Source organism: Mastigoproctus giganteus, chromosome 1 (assembly GCF_048544385.1).
Source record: "Mastigoproctus giganteus isolate SK-2022 chromosome 1, ASM4854438v1, whole genome shotgun sequence".
Taxonomy (NCBI): domain Eukaryota; kingdom Metazoa; phylum Arthropoda; class Arachnida; order Uropygi; family Thelyphonidae; genus Mastigoproctus; species Mastigoproctus giganteus.
Genome location: NC_143575.1, coordinates 432,007 through 454,120, shown reverse-complemented (window position 1 = coordinate 454,120; position 22,114 = coordinate 432,007). Strand labels below are relative to the sequence as shown.

General features: G+C 41.4%; 1 protein-coding gene across 1 annotated transcript in view; it reads left to right on the top strand.

The window, feature by feature from the left end:
- The first annotated feature begins 307 nt into the window (after positions 1-307).
- LOC150090477 (uncharacterized) overlaps positions 308-22,114 on the top strand; it is a 90,732-nt gene continuing 68,925 nt past the window's right edge. The window contains exon 1 of the mRNA XM_090378068.1: positions 308-481. Coding sequence (XP_090234194.1) covers positions 346-481 — 136 coding nt within the window. The 5' untranslated portion in view covers positions 308-345. The remainder of the gene's footprint in view (positions 482-22,114) is intronic.

Here is a 22,114-nt window from a genome sequence, read left to right as displayed (position 1 = left end):
TGAAACGCTTGACCTTTTTTCACCTTTTTTTTTTAGGTGCGCTCGAAGTGTCGTTGCATCCGCTGGTCACTGGCATTTTCTTATCTCTGCGGCTGCACCGCGTCTAAGAAAGTTTTCTATTTCGAAGGCGTGCTAGAGTACCGTAAGCGTGACTGTTGCCTAGGCAACTGTGTTACTCCGTCGATGACAACGGCCGAAGAAAGCCGAGTGCATCCGAGAAGTGGCCTGCGTGCAGTACCGGTCACGTGATCGACCCACTGCAGCAGCTGCGGTGCAAAACCGAGCAAGTGCGCATTTGTCGGCAGAGCTGATCGCGGCCGCTAGCCGATCAAAGCCACATTTGCCATGGAACCGACACCCCCCGCCGAAGATGCCGGGGGCCCTCTCCCTCCGCTTTTACCGGGATGCTACCTACTCGTAGTCATCAGCGAGCCTATTGCCGAAGAGCACAAAGAGAGAATTCTACAGAAGATATCCAAAGGTAACGCCACTCTTTTTTACATTTCTTAGCCATTATTTCCGAGTTCTGCGCTGACCCTTCTGCACCCGGCCCTTCTGGCGCAAAGCAAGAAATATTGTAGTGTAGAACCGATTTCTAGCGCGATGAAAAGGCCTTATCTCCGAAATTTCTGTAGAATAATTGAAAGTACAAGCGCTTTCCACATTTCTTTACAATCCCTTAAAGAGCCATCCAGGGCGTGTCCTGGATAATCCTTCCAGTTTCTGCTGTCTGAGCAATAGATACGCTTTCCTTTGCACGGTTATTTGCCGAAGTTTTTCTTCCTCATTCTCGGTCACTGCGCATCAGCTGTAAACACGCAATGCGATAGACACCCCAGAAACCCTCTTCTCTACTTCCGACAGTCTATCTTCCTGCTTATGGGTTCGAATGTAATAAATCGTGTAAGAAAGGGATCAGGGGCACTCGTGAATTGCTCCACTTCTCTCTCTCTCAAACAGACCAAGAGATCGAGTAAACGCAAATTCCTGTATTCTTATTCCTTTAAATTCCAGTAAGGAAAGATACCATAAGGGAAGGTAGGAAGGGGATTCACCTCCTTTCTTTTATGCTCTGAACGACGGTTCTGCGAAACCATCTTGGTTTTGAGGATCTTGCAACTTGAAAACCACGCCCTTTCTTAGGAGAAGGCAATTCCCAACGAGGAAGCGTGAAGGAAAAATACAGAATCAATACTACGCCCGCAGAGGGTTTAACAGATGGAAACTGTCGTCGTGCAAGTTTTGGGTGGTTTCGTATATTATCGAAGTCCCTCGTATTGTAAGTCACATGTGGGACAATCCCTCTGAATGATACCACCCAGACAATCATTTCGCAGCTGGTCGAGGCCACCCCTAATGATAGCCCAATCGGTTCCCTAAGACCCCCGTTGTATTCGACGTTTCAGTGGAAACCAATGCCCAGTTACTCCCGAATGGACTCCCAAAACCCTTTGTGGAAGCGATCCTCAGTTGTAGGAATTTTTGACTTTACTTATTTAAAACTTTAATTTTCTTCTAAATCCTAAAGGAATCGATGGACTGAATTGGGCTTCGCCAATGTAAGCCAAAATAATTCCTGTAGGACGTACGGATATCGGAAGCCTTCATTATATAAGCGTATATGGTACTCATTTGCATAATGGTATAAACGACTCAAGGGAATCATGAAAATGTAATTTTAGAACAAATCAGAAATTGTGATTGCGAGTAAACGGGTCTGGAAAGCGGGTTAATGGATTTATCCACGAAGAGGGTGAATCCTCATTGAGGCTAAATTCATTTTCCTGACTCACTGCACGATACATTTCTATTTCTATTTTCCTGCAGGCTGCAAACTGCCGAGAGTTGATCCTTGCCGTATGCCGTGTTCATTCTGAGTGGTGCATGATGGGTACGAATTCTTAATGCCGTGTATTATTGATACAATATGGAGAGATTTCGAGACAGGTTTCTAAAGAGCACAACTGCTGTTTTTGTTGAATTTCTATTTTCTTTTCTTTTCAAATCTGCAAAAACCAAAATCTGCAGATAGGTCCTTGCAGTTTTAATTTGGCGAGAATTTTTACACCCTGAAATCAAGAATTCCAACACGTCTCAATACATTTATAATTATGCAAATATGAATTCCGTGTTCCATTAACCGCACTGTTTCATTTTATCTTCCAATTCTCTCACCGACATGTATCAAGGAGGGGGTTCCCCTCCCCCTCCCGAATCCTTCCTAACCTTTTGGCTACGCCCTATCTATAGCGTTTTTTTTTTTTCTTCTTTTTTTATTCATATGCTGGAATTCACGTTGTGTAACTAACAGAACTAGCAGGTGGATAGACAGATAAAAAGAGAATAATTTTAAACAGCATTCATTTTCAAACCCTTCAGATGTTTTCTGACTTTAAAATACTTTGGTTTTTCTGCTGCATATCCTGCGTCTGATTTATCCGCGCCATTGCAGTTGTGTACTGACCCGGTACGAACGTACTTGTACGTGCATGTACCAAGCATACACATGCCAAGTTTCCAAGTGTTAGAGGGTACAGAGATGGAATAAAATCGCTTTAAATATTTCAGAATTATTTAAAATCTGTTTTTTTTGTTGTTGTACACCAATCTTACCAAATGTTGCAAGATTCGTTTAAGCCTACCAATCCCAATCCGCAATCCCATACGACTTCTATAACCAAAAAAAAAGATTTTATATATCCTAATTATTTTAATTAGATTCTGTTTCTTGTTTTAAAGAATTTATCACGAATTTATGCAGGTTTATCGATTCCTGAATACCAACTTCTGGTAGTGTGTTGAGGTGCCGTTTACAAAATGAAAAATTAAAAGACAAAAATTAATTATGTACACATATGGTGCGTATATGTCTAGGACGCTATTCTGTTTAATTTGCAGACCCGTTATGTGTACGTTGGTGTTTAAAAAAATATATCAAAGATATTCACACATGAATCTTGATGGAACGATCCTCTGTTCAAAGACGATATTTTTTCATTCCTTTGGTCCTTTTAATATGCCTACAAAAGATTTATACATCTACCTAAGTAGATGTAAGCGTATACACGTCTAGAAAAAGAGAATTTATGGACCTTTTTCACAACTTGGCTGAGTTAGTTGGTCTCAGGCGAGCGTAGCGTGTTTTCCCTCCCGGAAACTCGGATTTTTCGTCCAGTAAACAGAAAATCAAGCTCCGAACAAGCAATTTAAAGAAGTATACACAGAGAAATCTGGCCTTAGTCGCCGTGCTCTTGAAACCCTAGTACTACAACAAAAAAAGAATTATTGAAGCGTTATTTTGAAATTTATCAGATTTTAATGGTTGGTGCTTACCACATTATCCTTAATTGATAATTATGTTTGTTTAATTAGTAATATTTTAAATTTGATTTTGTTTTCTGTAACCCATCGTAATATGTATGAGTTATTGTATGAATTATTTTTAAAATAACACGAACATAATCTTTCGTGAAGAATATTGCCACGAAGAAAATGGTAAGATATCTGCACCTCAGGTAGACCTCTTTTTGGAAGGATTTGCAATTACTTAAAGTTATGGAGCAATTATTCTACTCGCTTAGTTTACAGTTTTAAAGTTTGAAACACTTGTGGTAAAATTTAGAATTGGCTGTGGAGCTGCAGTTCAATGTGAAGACCAAATTAAATTTTATTTATGAACATTGTATTATTTGTGTACTTTTTATTTTATGTATTTATTTTGATGTATGATTATGTTTTCCTCGCCTAATATTTACACGATTATTAGGGCGTTACCTGGTCCTAATTCTCTATTAATCATTTAAAGTGAACAGTAGAGAGGTTGTACTAATGCTGGTCGTACTGGAAAGTTTGTGGCAAAAGTTTTTTTTTATTTTTTATGCGACAAATTATGACCGCTCTTCATTGGGAAAGGGTTACGCCCAAGTGATTCCAAAATAGCACGACGTCTACCTTTGTATGTACAGCAGTAGCCATTTTTTGAAGTGTGCTCGGACAACGATCTCTGAAATAGAGAGGCAGATTGGCCTGTTTATGGATTCGTCCAAAAGAAGGCAAGCTGGATGCCCAATACTGTTTGTAGGTAAGTGAAACAAAGGGCGCTATGGATGACTGACTGATTTGGGAAATTCTGAAGTTCCGTTTTCGAGACGCCAGCATTTTACAGTGACACAAAGAGGGCCGAGCAGACAGAGAAGACTTCAACAGCAGACATCGGCGACTGCGTCACTGTACAAAGGCGATTTTGGTGTCGCGTTTGCAGATGTCACCCGTGATAAGAGGACGTTAACATGTGGTCTGCTTGACTTTGAAAACGTTTGTGAGGCTTCGGCAGGAAAGTTAAAGTGATACCGCAGAGGAGCAGTGGATATCTGCTTTTAACGAAGCTTTTCTACATTTGATTGCGTCAAACACTGGACGACACCATGGATACGGCAAATGGCAATAAAGCTAACATGAAGAAGAGTCCAGAAAAGACCGACTGCATTTTGTCTGTTGGATGAAAACGTACGCATGTTGCTGTAGCTTCCACCCAAACCTCTTTAAAAATAGTTTCCGTTTCGTGTGTTACTCATTAATAAAGATTTGTTTTTCGTGTGAGATGGTTTTGCCTTTACAAATAAACTAGTGGGAACCGATAACTAACAGAAAACTCAGTGCAGTAACGAGTAGAATATTGATTTCCTTCTGCGTATGTGTGCAAATACAGCTGTTGTTCGAATGGATTTTTGAAAATTAAATTTGCGATTTCTCACATGGATATAATAGCCAGGATATTAATAGAGATACAAGACGATATATCGGCACAGCAATGGATGCAAAAAAGGAACGCATCCTGACCAGCAAAAACAAAAGTCCCACAGCCCATAATGCAGTTTAACAACATTGGTTGCAAGTGTCGTGAAAGATAATAACAAAGAGTTTGCAATTTACCTGCCCGATGAAAAGGTCAGGAGTTTTACATCGATGCGATGAAGTATACCCGAGGTCTGGTCTTTTATATGCACAAGTTAGAGGAGGAAGGTTCTCAGAGGACTAAAAGTAAAAAAAAAAGGACTAACAAATAGTCAACTTTTCACTACTGGTTTTTCGGGGTATTTCAAATTGGAATTAAGGCACATCAGTTAATAACAGCTGAAAATGATACAGTTGTAGTATTATTACTATTATAATGATCTACTGATCTACTCTCCATCTCGGCCACTTTGACATGGTAATTTATTTTATGATATACTAAACCTTTCCCGAAGGTAACCTTCGTGAGATCTAGCCTTGTGTTACTCCCAACGATTTTACACTTGCTCCACCGTTTCATGTCTCACGTACCAGTGAGTTCATACTTCTCTCAATCATTTCATGCATTCCCTTCAGGCCCTTAAGTTGTCGGGTTGCCCAGTTTTTCACTCTATATCATCTAAATGTTCCTAGTGGGAACAGTTAGACTTAGTGCTTCTCACTCAACATGCGACCCTTCTTTGAACCCTCTCCTTCACAAGTTCTGTGTCATTTATATATTTATTTTTAATGCGTCTTGCAGAAGACATGAATATAATGTTCCAATAGTGATTTTAACATCACAATTTCACAAAGGAATAATTTTGCTCTCTGTTTGAAAAGTTCTGAAAACTTCATGTCTCTATATCGTAACTTAGGTCTGTCTCCTCCCCCCCTACCCGCTAGTTTGTTTCTCCTCGGTTTTAATTCTCCAGGGGAAATAACTTATATTTAGTAGCATTGGATTGGACCTTAGTTGCCGTTTTCCAGTTTTATCTGTAACCAGCTCAAATAACTTTGAAGCAACATAGCTTCAAAGTAGGGTGTGATCTTTAACGACCCTAACCTTAAAATCGTTGGAAGAGTGATGTCTTCGCTTATACTCCTGTGTTGCTTCCTTAGTATCAGAAGATACAAACAAGAGGGGGGCCCTGATGAGACAACACTGGCTACTCCAGTTCACTATGAAAAATGCACATTTATGATTACCTACGTTTTCTCTCTTTTACCAGTCGTGATGGGACGAAGAATCTGCCCTGAAATCCCAAATCGCTCCACTTTATGCAATAATATTCGACATTTTATACTCGTACGTAGATTTTATTAAAGATTTTGATACGGTTTCCATGGGGGAACTGTGACCTTATGTGCTAACCCATTTTACATCGATGGATCTGGTCTTGCTCTGCAGGTATCGTAGATGAGAATTGCCGAGACTACATCTGGTCATCTTGATTGTAGCAAGTAGATCTGATTCTTAGTTAGTCGCAACGTCACTTATGGGGCAGGAGTGGGCTACGAGATTAGGCAAATGGATGCTTTGATCTATCCACCCCGTGGGTTTTTTTTTTTTGCCTTTCTCAGAGAGAATTATTTTTCCGCTTGCACATTTTTCTATGGATAACTTTTTTATTTCTGTGAACTTTTATCAGTCACAATCAGTCTGGGCTTCAAAAAATGCGGTTTTGCCCAAAGTTTGCAATTTATTCCGACTCATTTAAATTTTACCTTAACACATTCACAAAACATGCTGAGCGGACACACTCCCGTGTTGCACAACCTCGTTCTTTATCCCCATTCCTTGAATACTGACGAAGGGTTACTGCAGTGGTGTTTGAAATACACTTTACCAATTTTTTGGACACCACCATTAACATTTTCTTGGAAACCACTGCTAGTTGTTTAAATGTAAATTTTGGTTTAAGTAGTCTCAAAAGAGAAAAGCCCTTGCGGATAGCACGCTGGTTACTTTGGTTCGAACCTCGCGAAGGCAGGAGAAATTTTTATATGGTGGCTTCATATTGTGGCCGAGTTGGTCGGCCACAAGTAAGAATTGCGCTGGGCTCCCTTCCATCGACGCCTAATGGCCTTAGTTAATTTGGTTTATCAGTACACAACAGAACAACAACTAAGGAAATCAGCAGAAGCCAACTCTGGAGACCGCCTTAAATCCTTAGAAGTTAGAAGGTCACCAAGAATCATTTGCCAGCATTGTTTAGTTTTCATCCTGCACTGTTCAATTTCTGTTCTCCCTCTCCCCCACGACGCGCAAGATTTCTGAATTCTTCTCTATACCAAATCATGAAGTAAAACAAAAGGAATAAAGCATAAAATAATTTACGAGCCATTGGTTCCCCTGGGGAGGGACCGGAGGGCCGTTAGTTTGTTGTTATTTTATGCTCCCCTCCTCTTCAATGTGGCGAACTTAACAGCATAGCACGTATGTGACTGACGCTTTTGCTCTGTCTTGCTGCAACCAGAACTCTCTCATCCAATAACGAAATGAACTGTGTGATAAATTCCTGGTAACACCCCGTGATTACAAAATACACAAATACTAGAAACTACCAGGATGTGAAAAAGCACTTCACCTATCCTGGTTTTTTCGAGTTCGTGCATAAATCCAGTGCAATGCTGCCGATGCATCATTAAACCACCGAGCAACTGAGCGCCTACCAAGTAATGCAGTGGAGATGCAACTCCAAAAACTGCCACTCCCATTGGACAGTCTGCATTTCTGAGCACGTTTTGCCAGTGATTCTTGTGGTGCCAAGACATTGAGGAATGTTATCCAAAGTATTGTTCTTGAACAACGATATTTGCCCGGATCGATTCTTGTCAAGTCTACGTGCACTGTGGCATTCTGTTTAAGGACAATGCGTAAAGAAATGTTGAACGAAGAATTTGTTTTGCTTCTGCACTCATCCTTGTTGGTCATCAGCAAACTGCTGGTTAAAATATAGCGATGAATACGCATTGTCTGCTGAAAATGCCAGGCTTAAAAATATATTGCATTTCTCCTAACAAAAATAGGTCAGTAATGCGGCTTTCATGAATTTAATAGCTTTGTGTGACTGGTTTGCGCACACTACATTTCTACAGCATGCAGGGCACTATAAAAATCGATCGCATTCCTTTAGAGAACGTTGGCTTACAATTCTACGCAATTTTATTTGTCTGTGACTCATTCCGATTCGTTGTTTCCATTTTTTTTTTTTTTTTTTTTTTTTGCAGTGATTCCGAACACAACGGTAACTGAGCCTATATTGAGTGACCACTTTATTAGACACACCTAGCCTTTTCATAAAATGGAGTGGGTTTCAGTGACAGCATCACACGTTCGTAGGATATAAAGCAGGCGAACGGATATGTAGGGATGCTGTATGTTCTTTAAGAGATGCTTCAAGTAACTTTGAATATAGCGTGATAGTTGACGCCAGACAAGCCTGTATAAGTATCTCGGAAACTGCAGCTCTGCTCAGGTTTTCATATACGAATTTGTCTCGAGTGTATCGAGATTTCTAATAAGCAAATAAGATTCTGCCAACGGCGGTATTGAGGACAGAAACAGCTCCTTGATGCAAGAGGCGATTAGATCTTAGCCAAATAATCCATTATAACGGTAATTTAAAAAAGCACAGAGTGCTAATTGGACTCAGAATCAGTAGTGGTGGAGAGTCGAGGACTGACAAAACGTTGTTGGTTCTGACAAATTCCTATTCCTGCTGTTTCTGGAGTAGAAGGTGGAGAGGACGGTGACTTTATCCACTGTAGATATTCACCAGTAGCACAATGGTAAAAATCACCGACAGAGTGGAGGAGGCCTGACTTCGAATCCTGTCAATGACGCTAGGAATTTTTATGGGCTTTTTTCACTAAACGATTAAGTTAGCCGGTCTCAGGCTGGAATTGCGTAGATTTTCGTCCAGCATGCAAATGGACCCACGTAGTTTATAGACACAATATACTTATGCTTCATAGCCTTAGTTGCTTTGGCGCTTAACACACGCACACATCACTGGACTGGAATTTCTGTAAATTGCAGTTTCTTTTTAAGGCACATTGCCTTAAAAGTGAGGAACAGAAAGTTAACTTTGTGAGTTTGATGAATTGATATTGTTTGGTTGAAGCATGTGTTCGGTTCTCCTTTGGAAACAATCAGGAAGTTTGAGAGAGAGTTTTGGGGATACTACCCCAGATGTGGGAACAATATCTATGGTAGGATGGATTTGAAATTTGTTAGAGCCAGGAGCGGTTTAGGGAAAAAGTAACGCCAATAGCGGGAGAGGAATCCATTTTTTTTGGTGGTATAGGAAGTAATATTTGAGATGTGTTTATGCCAAGAGTACTCAGATTCAAGGATTATTTCCAATAAAGATATTAGAAATCTGAATGGTCTTGACGGTGACTATAGAAGATTGAAGTTAGTTTTCCTTCTAATATGAAGAATTACCTGGGAATCGGTGTCCCCAGGTAATGAAAAAGCTGCAGCTGTTCCTGTAGATCAACGTTTATGAAAGTGGAAGGTGGAACATAGTGTGTTAACATCAGAAAAGCTATAAATTGGATTTCTAGTTAAAGTGTAAAGTGTGTTGTTGTCATACGGCACCAGGGGTTTCCCCCATCTCCGCGTTGCTTTCATTGTGGGTGTACCAGTTGACTGGAAATGCCACAGATTTAAAAGTGTATGGACATTGTATATGTGTAGTGTGATTTAACATTGTTCATCTGGTCATTTAGCCGCTGGATCCCGCTGGATTTCTAGTTAGTGATAGAGTGATACTTGTTTTTGCTAATTTTATATAATAGACCCCAGGGATCAGAATTTCCTGTGGAGTGAACTAAGTGTTACTGGGAGGCAAGTTTTTGTTTTGCAATTGTATTTACGTATTCTTTCCGCTGGCCTTTATAGATATTTTTTAGTCTGGTGACTTCCGGTTCAGGCCAGGACCTTCTCAGTCTCTGCGTGCTTTGTGTACTTTTTTGCGCAGAGTGGAAAGTTCAGCTGTCCACCATGGAACTGTAGTATGCTTGCTAATTTTCCTCTTAGCGGACCGTTCTGTAGCACGAAATAAGGCAGCCTCTATTGTGAGGCATTGAACTGGTTCAAAGACCGGCGAGTGTCAACGTTAAAATCCTGGTGAATTGAAGACATAAATAAAGGCCATTTGATGGTTTTCATAGAAAATCTTCTAAGATCTTTTGGAGGAGGAGAACTAGGGGGACCTGTAGTATTTGGAAGGAGAGATACCTTAAAAGTGATTGCTCGGTGGTCACTGTTTATGTATGGTCCAATCAGGGATCCTCAAGAACATGGCGGACGTTGAAATGGTTAAATCAATGTTTGATTCTCCGTGGACGTTTGAGAAGGTGTGCGGTTGGTTGGGTAAGTTGTGCAGATTTAAATTGTAGGTGAATAAAAATTCCTCGAAAATCCTACCTCTGTTGTCCAAGACACTGCTGAACCATAAGAAAGATTTTGAGTTTGAATCAGTTGTAATTATTAAATATGTGGGATTTAAAATAGCAAACACCTGTTCTAGATATCTTTGTGATAAATTAATATCTGCTGATGGTGGACAATATAGTGACAGTAAGTAGAACACGGGTGGAATTTTGATTAAACAAGCCAGAGATAACAGTGATATCCAGCTTGTTGTTGAATATGATGATGGCAGATTTAGGATCTGTTGCAGAGGACTGGATGATTCTTGTAGTCATGGGATATCCCATAACTTTGGAAGATTGGCCATAAACGTGCTTAGAGACATAAGGTTCCTGAATGCATATAATATCAAATAAATTTTCCGTTGCAATGAGCCTGATCTCATCAGCAACGCATCTAGAGTGTTGTGCATTGATCTGCATGATTGTAAGTTGGAAAGGACAGTCTGGTTCGCTGCCTAGCTATGCAGAGAGAGAGAGAGAGAGAGAGAGGCATACTGCCCGTCTCTGGTCTCGACATGGCTTGTACCGTTGGTTGTTCATTATGATTGACAAACGATGGCATTACCAAGAAACCTGCGTGCCAGATATCTGTGTTTAGATATCTTTCTATATTGGGACTTTTGATCTTAATCCGGAAAGAGGAATAGGATGGATGCCTGGTGTGGACCTTTATGGGGTACCGGGTATGTTTTAGAAGGGTTTCAATTTGTTCTACTGTTGTTTCCGGGCATAGTCGATTTATAAAAATGCTGGAGGGCCTTGCCCTCCTTCCTCTACGCTGCACCGTTTTAATACCCAGTGTGTTAGGGTTAGAGCCAATAACTGCATCACGATTCTGAGCTGCTTGGGTGAAGGTCTCCTTGTCTTGCTTGGAAGTAACGTTACTGCTGATAGGTGCTGATTTCATCCTCCATGCTCTTGGTTCAACTGTCTTCTTGGAGCTACTTTCAAACGGCATGTTGTGACTATCAGTTGTGACATGTTGTATTACTGTTCCTTGTTGGTCGGAAGTAATACTGTTACGTTCACTGCAGCTGTGTTTTGCTGGAGATAGCTCGATTTGGGCTGTTTGGATTTTTTATAGTTCAGTTCTGAACCTCTGGCTTTCTAGTTATTTGGTATGTTGAGGGTCTAGCAGCTCCTGGGATTTCTCCCATCTCCGCGGTGTTCTCTGTATCGAGTGACAGTACCCTGTCAAGCCAGAGATTTAAAGTGTGTGGATCGTGTATAGTGTAGTCTGTTGTGCCCATTGTTCATCTGGCTTATTGGCCATCGGGCGCCTGATAGGACCCGACGTTGCCCATACCGCGCCACGTGGAGGCTAACCAGGTGTTACCAGTAAGGAATCAGTACTCTGGCAGGTCCTGCCACTTACTTTCCTCAGATTTCAGTGGCTAGGACCTATAAAAAAAAAAAAAAAAAAACATTGCTTTAATCGCTGTTGGTGCTTTTGTTTGGTCATAGATATTTGCCTTACGAGCGAGAACGGATTGTACGCTGGATGAGTTTTATTTTGGCCGAAAAGGCTCGGGCAAGCAATTTTGGTGTAGTTACAGTTTTGACATGTGGGGCTGTGCGCTGTGAAGGTAGACAGATTTGGGTGGGGAGAAGGAAGGCTGGGGGGTAAAAAAAGAAGAAAGGGACCGATAGAGAAGGTGGCCCCCCAAATGTTTAGTGGGCATGCCCATGCCACACCAGAGGGAAAGTGGGTTTTACAGGGAGAGGAGGGGACAGGGGTGTCTCCCCCCGCCGGGAAAAGGAGATTAAGCAGGCCCGGCAAGGTGTCGGACCTGGGTCGCCATTTGACTAGTTGGCAGCAAGGCTGCAATCTAAGTTGTTCACTTTGACTCTCCAGGTGGTGGACTTAGTCTCGGCAGAGGCCAGGATGCTTCACCTGCACGTGACAGGCCAACTACATCTAGGTCCCAGTGTTTGGTCGCATCCAGTTAGGCCTCAGTTGTCTTTCAGTTGCTGTAGGTTGTCCCCACCACTTGTGTTCAAGTCTTGTAGTCACTCAGGTGGTCACCAGTTGTGTTCTTTTGTGTCCATCGGTGGTCCAAAGTCTGAAGTTTGTTTCAGGGTGCTGGAAGTGCTCTTTGCCTCGCGAAGAGATTTTGAGTGAAAAGCGTGAAAGCCTTATAGTTTTCTTCTTCCTGCAGCACTATGTCCTCCTGATTTCTAAGGATGGAGCGTAGTTTGGTAAAGAGCAGGCCACGGAGGTCGTCATATATATTACATTCGTAGAGCAGGTGCTCCCAAGTTTCTTCTTGTCCGCATCTACAATGCGCTATGTCAGAGATTCCGAAATCGTGTAGCTTCTTCCTGAAGGAGCCATGCCCTGTCAGCAGGTATGTGGTATGAAGTCCAGGAGAATACCAGGTCGCGGAAATAGGGTAAACACGTCCAATGTCTGGTATGGAGGAGAATTATGCGGCCTTTAGTGGAGTCATTCCACTGATTCTGCCACACTGTCCTCATGTGGTCTCTAAGACGTCTATTTTCCTGTGGTCTAGTCAGAGTTGGGTCCGTAGTGTATCCCAAATGTGTGATTACCCTTCCTTTGGCGTGTTGGTGCAGTAGCCCACGGCCGACAATCTCCAAGTCCAGAGGGAGACATCCCGCAAGGACCTGGAGAGCGTGAGTGCTCACCGTGCAGCATGCTCTGGTTGTTGTGAGGAGAATTATTCGATGGATGGTTTCCAATTTCCTTCTGTTAACAGCAGTGCTTGCCTTAGCGTACCAAGCTCCCGCTGCATAAGCCAGTGCCGGGATGAAGAATGCCTTGTAGAGGATGACGAGCGACCTCTTCTTCAGACCCCAGTCTCTAGCGAATAGGCCGGAACATTTCCTGAATTTTACTTTGAGGTAACTAAGATGCGGTGTGAAGTTCAGGTGTCTATCGAGGATAACGCCAAGATACTTGACTTCTGTTTGGAGTTTAATGGTGGTTCAATTTATCTTGATCTGGGGAGGCCTCCTGGAATCAAGGGAGCTCTTGAGGAGTATTGAATGTGTTTTTTCCGGTGAGATGTTCAGTAGGTTCCCATTTTCCCATCCTTGCAGAAGAGAAATGGCATGATTTGCATGGGTCTCCAGCTGTGTCCTGCTATTAGCCTGCAGCATCAGTATAAGATCATCGGCGTATGCCTGCGTTCTTATATTAGGGATTTCCATATTGAGGAACTCATCCTGCACAAGAGTCCAGAGAAGGGGCCCCAGAACTGATCCCTGGGGGCAGCCTCTGTGGACCTGCCTGGAGAGAGTGGAAAAGGGAGTAGTCACCGTAATCCTTCTGTCATCCAAGTATGATCTAAGGCAGCAGAACAGGTTGCCTGGAATTTGGGCGCGCTGAAGTTTGGCCAGGATTCCGTGCCACCAGAAAGAATCAAAAGCGCCAGCAAAGTCTATTGATATGACGAGAAAATACTTCATGTCGCAGTTTTTTGCTGCCTCAATTATGTTTTCCAAAGCGTCTGCCTCTGAGCATCCTCTTCTGAAGCCAAGCTGGTTTGGCGACATCATGTTCGCTTCCTGGAAATGAGTCTCTAATCTATGGTATAGAAGCCGCTCAAAACGTTTGCTCAAGGTAGAAAGCAAAGCTGTGGGTCTGTACGATGTTGGCTTATCCTGGGGTTTGGTTGGATTCTTAAGTATAAGTCTTATTCTTGCTGTTTTCCACTTATTAGAGTAATAGCTTTCTGAAAGACAGCGATTGGAGAGATTTAGAATGATGTCTGGTATCTTCTTTACTGCCTTTTTGAGCATCTCTGGTTCAGCCCTGTCATCACAAGAGGCTTTCCTGTTTTTGATGTTTGCTGCTGCTATGGTCAGCTCCATGATTGTAAAGGGGGGGCTCAACTGGATTGGTACAATAAGAGGAGTTTTCTTCATAGAGTTTTCTCTGTTCCTCAGTCTGGGGTTCAGTTTGAGGTAGGAAGATGTGGTCTAATATGTTGTCAATTGATGATTTCCAGGTTCTGATATAACTTCCCGGTGCAGTTTCGGTGCCTGTAACCACTTCCCCTCTTGGGAGCTTGTTAGTGACAACTCTATAAACAATTCCCCATGGGTCAGCATTGTCATTTGCACTGACCAGAGTTTCCCATGTTTCTTTTTTCTTCTGCTTAATCTTGGCAGTGTAATTATTTCTTGCCTCGCGATACGTCTGCCTTAGCTCGTCCACCTCCGCCGGCGGCCAGGTTCTGCGTGCTCGTTGGAATGCTTTTCGGGCTCTGTTTGCTCTGTGTCTGAGGTGAGGTCAGTTCTGGTGACCACCAGGGAACAGCCCTGGGGGCCGGGTGTTTCTTTTATATGGCTATGTCCGCTGCGTCCGTGATTAATTTTGTCACTTGCTGCTGGAGGTCATAGTTAGACATGTAGACATGTATAGTATCTTATGTAGGACGGCACCTGAACGAAAGTTCAACTCCGTCTTTGTACACTGTGACGGTTACAGAGCACTGCAACAGGCCAGAAATGTGTGTAACGTTATGTTCGTGCAGTGTGTGTGTTGTTGTGTTGTTTAGTTGTTTCTGGCCGTTTTGTCACCAGGCAGGCGATCACCTGGAAAGCCTGCCCAGTGTCCGTCTACACCACGGGGAGGTAGGTTACAACTGCGCAAGAACCATGGCCAACCTCAACAGTCACGTACTGAATGTCCAAAGAGGGTTTGGAGCCATTCAAAAGAACCCCGCGCCAGCAAGCCGGCAACAGCGCACGCACGCACACACACACACACACACACACACACACACACACACACACACACTCCCAGGAGACAGGACAGCAGAACGAAGAAATAAGGATGAGAATAGCATAAAGTAAAAAAAAAAATAAAATAAAAATAAAATAAAATAAAAATAAATAATAATAATAAAAAAAAAATAAAATAAATAAAGTAAAATAAAATCTTTATCCATTTCTTGCCCACATCTGTATGCAGTGCTGCCCAAAGTGGTCCACAAGGAGAAAAGGTGTATTGTCAAACAGAAGTTGTAATGTCATTCAATCATGATCGGCAGGAACAAGTTCTAGATATAATTCTGAATTCTGTTAAACTGGAGTGGTGTCAGAAGTCTCTGGTAGATGACGGTATCACTGAGCAGAGGTTTAGTTGAAGAGAGTCTTGATAAAGGATGAGTCAGAGTGGATGGAGGTCATAGTTAGCGAAAGGTGGTGGGGTTAAGTGAAAGAACAGAACTTTGGAGAGCTCCAGCATTAGTTGAGAAGTTAGACGACAGAGAGTCATCCGCCATCACATTGAACTGGTGCTGAGTTGCAGAAGGCAGACCTTAAGATGAAAGCTTAGTTTGAGAGATATTGTTGCAAACACACGATCAAACTGGAAACGTCAAGACCCACTGCTTGACGTTTCGCCAAACGTTTCCATCGAATTTGTCGAAAGAAGGGTAGCTGTACACTGAGATGACTACTCATGGCCCTATTTGTCTTTGTCATCGTCCTCCCATATTGGGTAGAAAAGTCCTGAATTTCAATTCTGTCAATGATACGAATATATTTAAGGGCTTTTTTTTCCAAGTGCGGCTGAGTTAATCAGTTTTAAACTGGGTTCGCAATCCAAAAGTTTCCCCTTTTGGAAACTCTGGATTTTCATAACGTAAATTATATTAGCATTAGTAGAGGCATACGATGCAAGAAAGCAAGCTTATGCAACATCAGCCAAAAAAAAAAAAAAAAAAACCCTCCCATTTCACTCTTCCATTTGTTCCAAACGTCTGTCCAGCTTAGCCTTAAATTTATTTAGGCTATCAACTTCCACGACAAGGGATGGAAGTTTGTTTCACCAATCAACTACCCGCTGGCTAAAGGCAAATTTCCGCACATCTATTGTACAACTGCCTTTCTTTAATTTCAATCTTTGCCTCCTCAGGTTCTTACTCTGAGCAAGAGGAAGAATCCCATCAGCATTCAGTTTGTTCAACCCATTCAAGGCCTTATACACCTCAATCAGATCACCTCGCAGGTGCCTAGTCTCCAGGCGCTGCAATTTGCAGAACTTAAGCCTTTCTTGGTAAGAGCACCCCTTTGTTCCCCTCACCAATCTTGTTACCTTCTCTGCACTAGTTCTAGCAACTCTTCCTAAAATGAGGCCTCCAGACCTATACCTAGTACTCTAGGTGTGGCCTGACCATTGCCTCGTATAACGGGATAATCACATCCCTGTCCCTTCTAGCAAAATTCCTATATATCATTGAGAAGACTCCATGACCTGCCCTGGCAGCCCGTCTGCACTGCTAAGCAAACTTCATATTTAATAGCACAATTACCCTCATGTCTTTTTCACTTTCCACTTCCCTGAGTATAGTACCACACGGTTGGTACGTTTCTGTTCGGTTATTGCTATCTATATGCAGTACTTTGCATTTGTAAATGTTAAACTTCAGTTGCCACTTCTCAGCCCATTTGCTCAACTTATCTAGATCCAGTGCAGTAGTATACTGTCTTTACTGTCGTTATCAACTCTGCCAACCTCTTTATCATCTGGAAACGTGGACATTAAACCTGATATACCTTCATCAATATCATTGATAAATATATCAAACAACAGTGGACCCAACACTGAACCCTGTGGGACTCCACTAATAACATTTGTCCACGAAGAGCAGTTGTCCATTGATTACCACCCTCTGTTGTCTCCCACTCAACTATCCCTTTATCCATTGTAGCAACTTACCCTTAATGCCATACCTGCCCAATTTGTACAGTAGTCTTCCATGCGCAACAGTGTCCAAAGCTTTCCTCAAATCCAAGTATATGATATCAAAATTATTGTTTGCATCCAGTTCCTTTGTAATCACATCATAGTATGGAATCAAATTTGTCAGACAAGACTTTCCCTTAACAAACCCATGCTATGTCTGAATTATTACTATACTCTTGTCTAGATGATCCTGCAATACATCTTTAACCAGTGACTCCATTATTTTACCCGGAACAGAAGTTAAACTAACTGGTCTGTAATTACTCGTATCACTCTTCGATCCCCCTTTGTGATTTGGGGATACATTTGCACATCTCCAGTCCGTGGGGACCTCCCCTGAGTCCAAGGAAGCTCTCATAATTATGGCTAAGCGTTTGCTTACTTCCTTTGCTGCCTCCTTTAATATAACTGGATAGATCCCATCCACCCCAAGTGCCTTTCTTGTATTTATCTTCAACAATGTCTCCTCCACTTTTCTCTCAGTTATTACGAAATCACTTAGCTCCCTTTTAGAGTTTGGTAAACTTCTGGTACTCCCCTCATTGAATAACTTCTCGTGTATGAATGTAGATGCAAAATGCTCATTCAGTTTATAAGCTACCTGAGCATTATCATCAATAGTCAACCCATCTATATTAAGTGGTCCAATCTGATTTATCCCCTTCCTTCTAGAGTTTTACATAAATAAAGAACTCTTTGCTGTTTTTCTTAATCTGCCTTCGCCTGCCTAACCTCCTTTGTGATTTAATTACAGACAAGCTTATATCTGCCATACGCTTCTGTGTGACCTGATAATTTATATGGATCCCATACATTTTTCTTCTCTGTCACGAGCCTCATTAATTCATCTGACATCCATTTAGGCCTGAACCTTGAACAATATTTCTTAGTTGGAATGAAAAGCCTAGTAGCCTCCAGATTAAGTCCCTGAAGTCTTCCCATTTAGAATTCAACGTTGGTAGCATCATCAGTCGATCCCACTGTACAGAGTTTAAAAACTGTCTGAACCCCCTGTAGTCACCTTTACGAAAGCAAAAGCCCTACCCATTAACCTTGATGGGAGTCGCATCTTTAAATAATTCCCACATCAGTACACTGTAATCACTGTCACCCAGTGATTCATTATCTGCAAATTCTTAATGCATGAAGAATCACTGCTGATAATCAGATCAAGAGTATTACTCCCTCTAGTTTCCTCCCGAATGTGTTGCTGTAGAAAACAATCATCCAATAAACCCACAAAAGTCTTGCTAGTGTGCGAGTGACCAATCCACAAGTTCCAGTCAATATGTGGAAAGTTAAAATCCTCCATTATAAGACACTCTAATTTACTGGCCCACTATTTCTCTGCACAATTGCTCATTATACTCATCACATTCATTAGGACTATAACACACACATACTCCCTTTTTTTCCTTTGTCACATCAAACAGACTCAACATTGCATTGTCCACCAACATCAATTGGGATTTCTTCCATAGATTTTATGTGTTATATGTTATGCTGGTAACTAACAGCATAACTCCTCCCCCCTGCCTGTCCTGTCTATCCTTCTGTACACATTGTACTCCCAGTTCTGCACCACTTATGTCTGTGTGACACCACGTCTCTGATATACCAACAATATCTGCCTTTGATGTCTTCATTAGCGCTTCAAGCTCATCAAGTTTATTTACCGAACTCCTAGTATTGGTGTACATGCAAGTATACATGCACCTGTTTCTGCTCTTAGTTACCATAACACTGCCTATGTATTTGCTAGTCCCAGGAGTCCTGGAAATCTCCATTGCCTTGCTTTCCAGGCTGCTGCTCATTCCAATAGAAGCAGTGCAAGAATCACTTTCCCCTCTGCTAGTGGCTACTGTTAATCGATTAGTCCTTGTATCCCCCCCAAGCTAGCAGTTTTCCGACCCACCTAACACTGCCTCGATAGCATCAGCAAATATTCTTGCACCCTTTCTATTTAAGTGTATTCCGTCCCTGTAGAAGCAGTCTCTCCGGTCAACAAGCACAAACAAATATATACTCTATATGTAATAATAATAAGAAGAATAAGTGATACTTTATGCTTCATACCGTTATAACTACGTGAAATTACAAAATAGGTTTAGTTGAACTGATTCAGAATAGAAGCTCAATTCCTACACAAAATTATTAGCAGGTGACGTTTCGGGATTCTTACCAAACCACGTTTGGTAAGAATCCCCTTAGCATTCCCCTTCCCCCTGGCATTTATGACCATCTGGCCATAAATGCTAAGGGGGAAGGGAGGATTTTCGTCCAGCAAACCCGCCGAAATTCAGTTAGGTTATGTTATATGTATGTTTAGAGTGAAAGCCTAACCAACTTTAGAGGCCACTATATTTTGTGTGCTATTTATTCGGTTTGTTGTTTGCTAGAGGCGAAACCAGTTTCCAAGAAAAAAAAAAAAAAAAAACCTCTTGCCTGAAGCCGACTAAAAAAAAACATTTTGCCTTTATGGGTTTTACTGGATGGAGATTTCATCTTTTAAGCAATAAAAATCCCTTCGCATTAACGGAATTCGAACTCAGATCTTTTTTCACCTTGGGGGGTGGGGAATGGTGATTATATCCACCATCCTCCCCACGAAATCCAAAGGCGAAACATTCAACACACCTAACCTTTTATATTGTACCATAAGTAGATTGTAAACATTAATTTGTTTTCTTACCTTTCTGGAAGTACTCCCAGATATCGAAAATACTGAAGAAATCATCATATCCACCAGAGAGAAAAGCTGAACTTTTGTCAGCTTTCTCTTTTCTGAATAATTCACAGGAGGCCTAGTATCAATCTTATTTTCGGTACTTCACACTTTTCATGATTCCAAACCTTTTGTAATCCACAGCGTCAAGATTCAGTGAGAAAGGCCTACAACGTTTGAAGCCATTTATGGATCTGGTTCGTATAGATTTCATTACGTCTTTCGGAAGTGATACCTTATTTTAAACTTTCCCCAGATGTTTTATGTATCAATCCCTCGCAGCTTTCCACCAGGATATTTGATGAGAGAAAGACCACCACAAGCACGCTTGTAAGATTCGTGTGGAATTTGGGTAGAGTGCTATAACTTCTATTTTTAACGCGCTGCACAAATACTGAGTTGATATGGAAAGCGACGTTTGGTCATTAACAAAGAGAACGACGGGACATTTTACATTTACTAACAACAGATGGATGGAAAATGTTAAAATTATATTCAAAATATCCTTTGATGTCACAGTTGTTTCGATACCCCGTTCTGCCAGGACTCATTCTGAAATCTTTTACGGATGCAATCAAAGGGCAAACATGCTTTCTCATCTAAGAATATATTTTTTTTTTCCCCAATTTTTGTTTCGAGAACTCCTCAAGAACCCGTTTTGTTCCCATTGAAAATTCTAGTGGGATCACTGATGGCTTCTTCCAATTCCTTTTCATTTATATACTCTTGCACCTAATGAAACCACTTCCTGACGTCAGCTTCTGACACACGTGAACTTGCTAAACTGAGTGGCTCACTGGCCTTTTCTGCCATCTCCAGATGTTGACTTAAGAACCGTAAAAAGTTGGCCCATATCAAATTAAATGAAACTGTTTGCGCATTCTCTCGTCAACAGATAGAAACCAATACGCTGTTGTAAATAAGGAAGTTTTCATGCATTGCTTCCAACCACCATTTTCCGAAAAGATTTTATGAAAACTGAGAAGAAAATTGAAGAGATTGTTGAAGTTAAAAGTAAATAAGGTACATGGGACTGATGGAACCCATCTAATTATATTAACAAAAGCAGCAACCCTTTAACCATAATTATAAGAGCAGCATTGGATTCAAGGGAGGTCCCTGAGGAATAGATGTGCTTTTATCTCACCCTTATAATTCATAAAGGAAGGAAGGGATAAAAGGCGAAGTGAGTAATTACAGACCTATAAGCTTCATTTCTGTTCCAGGTTACTTATTAGATAAAGAAGTATTGCATGATCATCTTCACAGGAATGCAGTTATGCGGATCAAAGCATGGAGGTCTTTAAAGGGAGATTTTGCCTGACCTATGGCGCAGTAGCAAGAGGACTGGATAGAAAAAATAAGTTTCCCATCATATATTTCAATGTCAGCAAGGCTTTTGGCGCTATTCCACATAAAACAGTCTGAGCAGTGTGGCCTTAGGGACAAGTTATTGCTATGGATAAAGGAATGCTTTGATGGGAGAAAACAGAGGGTGATTAATTATTAATGGCTTCAACTGTTCTCCTTGGACTAATGTTATTAGTGGCATCCCATAGGAGTAATTGTGCAATCAGGCATAAAGTTCTCTGACCACTGCAAAAAAGCTGCTGGAACAGCTCATGGGGTTCTGTCAATGATATGTAGGAATTTTGCCAGCAAGGATGAGGACGTGATTGCCCCATTGTGTAGGGCAATGGTCAGGCCACATGTATCGAATACAGGTGTGGAGGCCTCATTTTAGGAAGGATGTAGAGCTTCTGGAACGAGTGCAGAGGGAAGCAACGAGATTAATCACTGAAGTGTACTCTTACCACGAAAGATTTCAGTTCTGCAAAATGCAGCGCTTACGCTTAGAATTCGATTTAATTCATTTCAGTTATTGGACATCGTTTCTTTGCAGTATGGAAAGAAAATTTAAATCACAATTTAATCATAAAACATTGTGGTCTACTTAGCAGCCTACGTTGTTGAAGTTTATGAAACAAGTTGACTTCAAAACAAATACCAGTATTGAGAAACGAGCAAATACAGTTCTGCAGTTGCCTAGATCATTGTTAGGTGTCCATCATGGTGTGTGTGTGTGTGTGTGTGTGTGGGAGAAATATTTGCATCGTTTAAGGATGCCTTCGTTATTGTAAATAAAAGTTTGACGACCTCCTCCTTAGCTGCTTCGTTATGTATAACCGGATAGATACCATCATCTGCTTAGTTTTACTTTTAATTCTGATAATTTTCCTCCACAGCTTTTTCACTAATCATAAATCTATTTAATGCTTGATATTTGTTAGCGAAATAACAGTGTTATCCTTTAAAAATATCAGTAAGTACAGTTTGGTATCTTGTGTGTACAGCATATGTACTGTTCGGATAATGAGGAAAGGGATTAATTGGAAGAGGATCGTTATTTAAAGACATTCTATAAAACGTTTATCGAAGAACAGTGT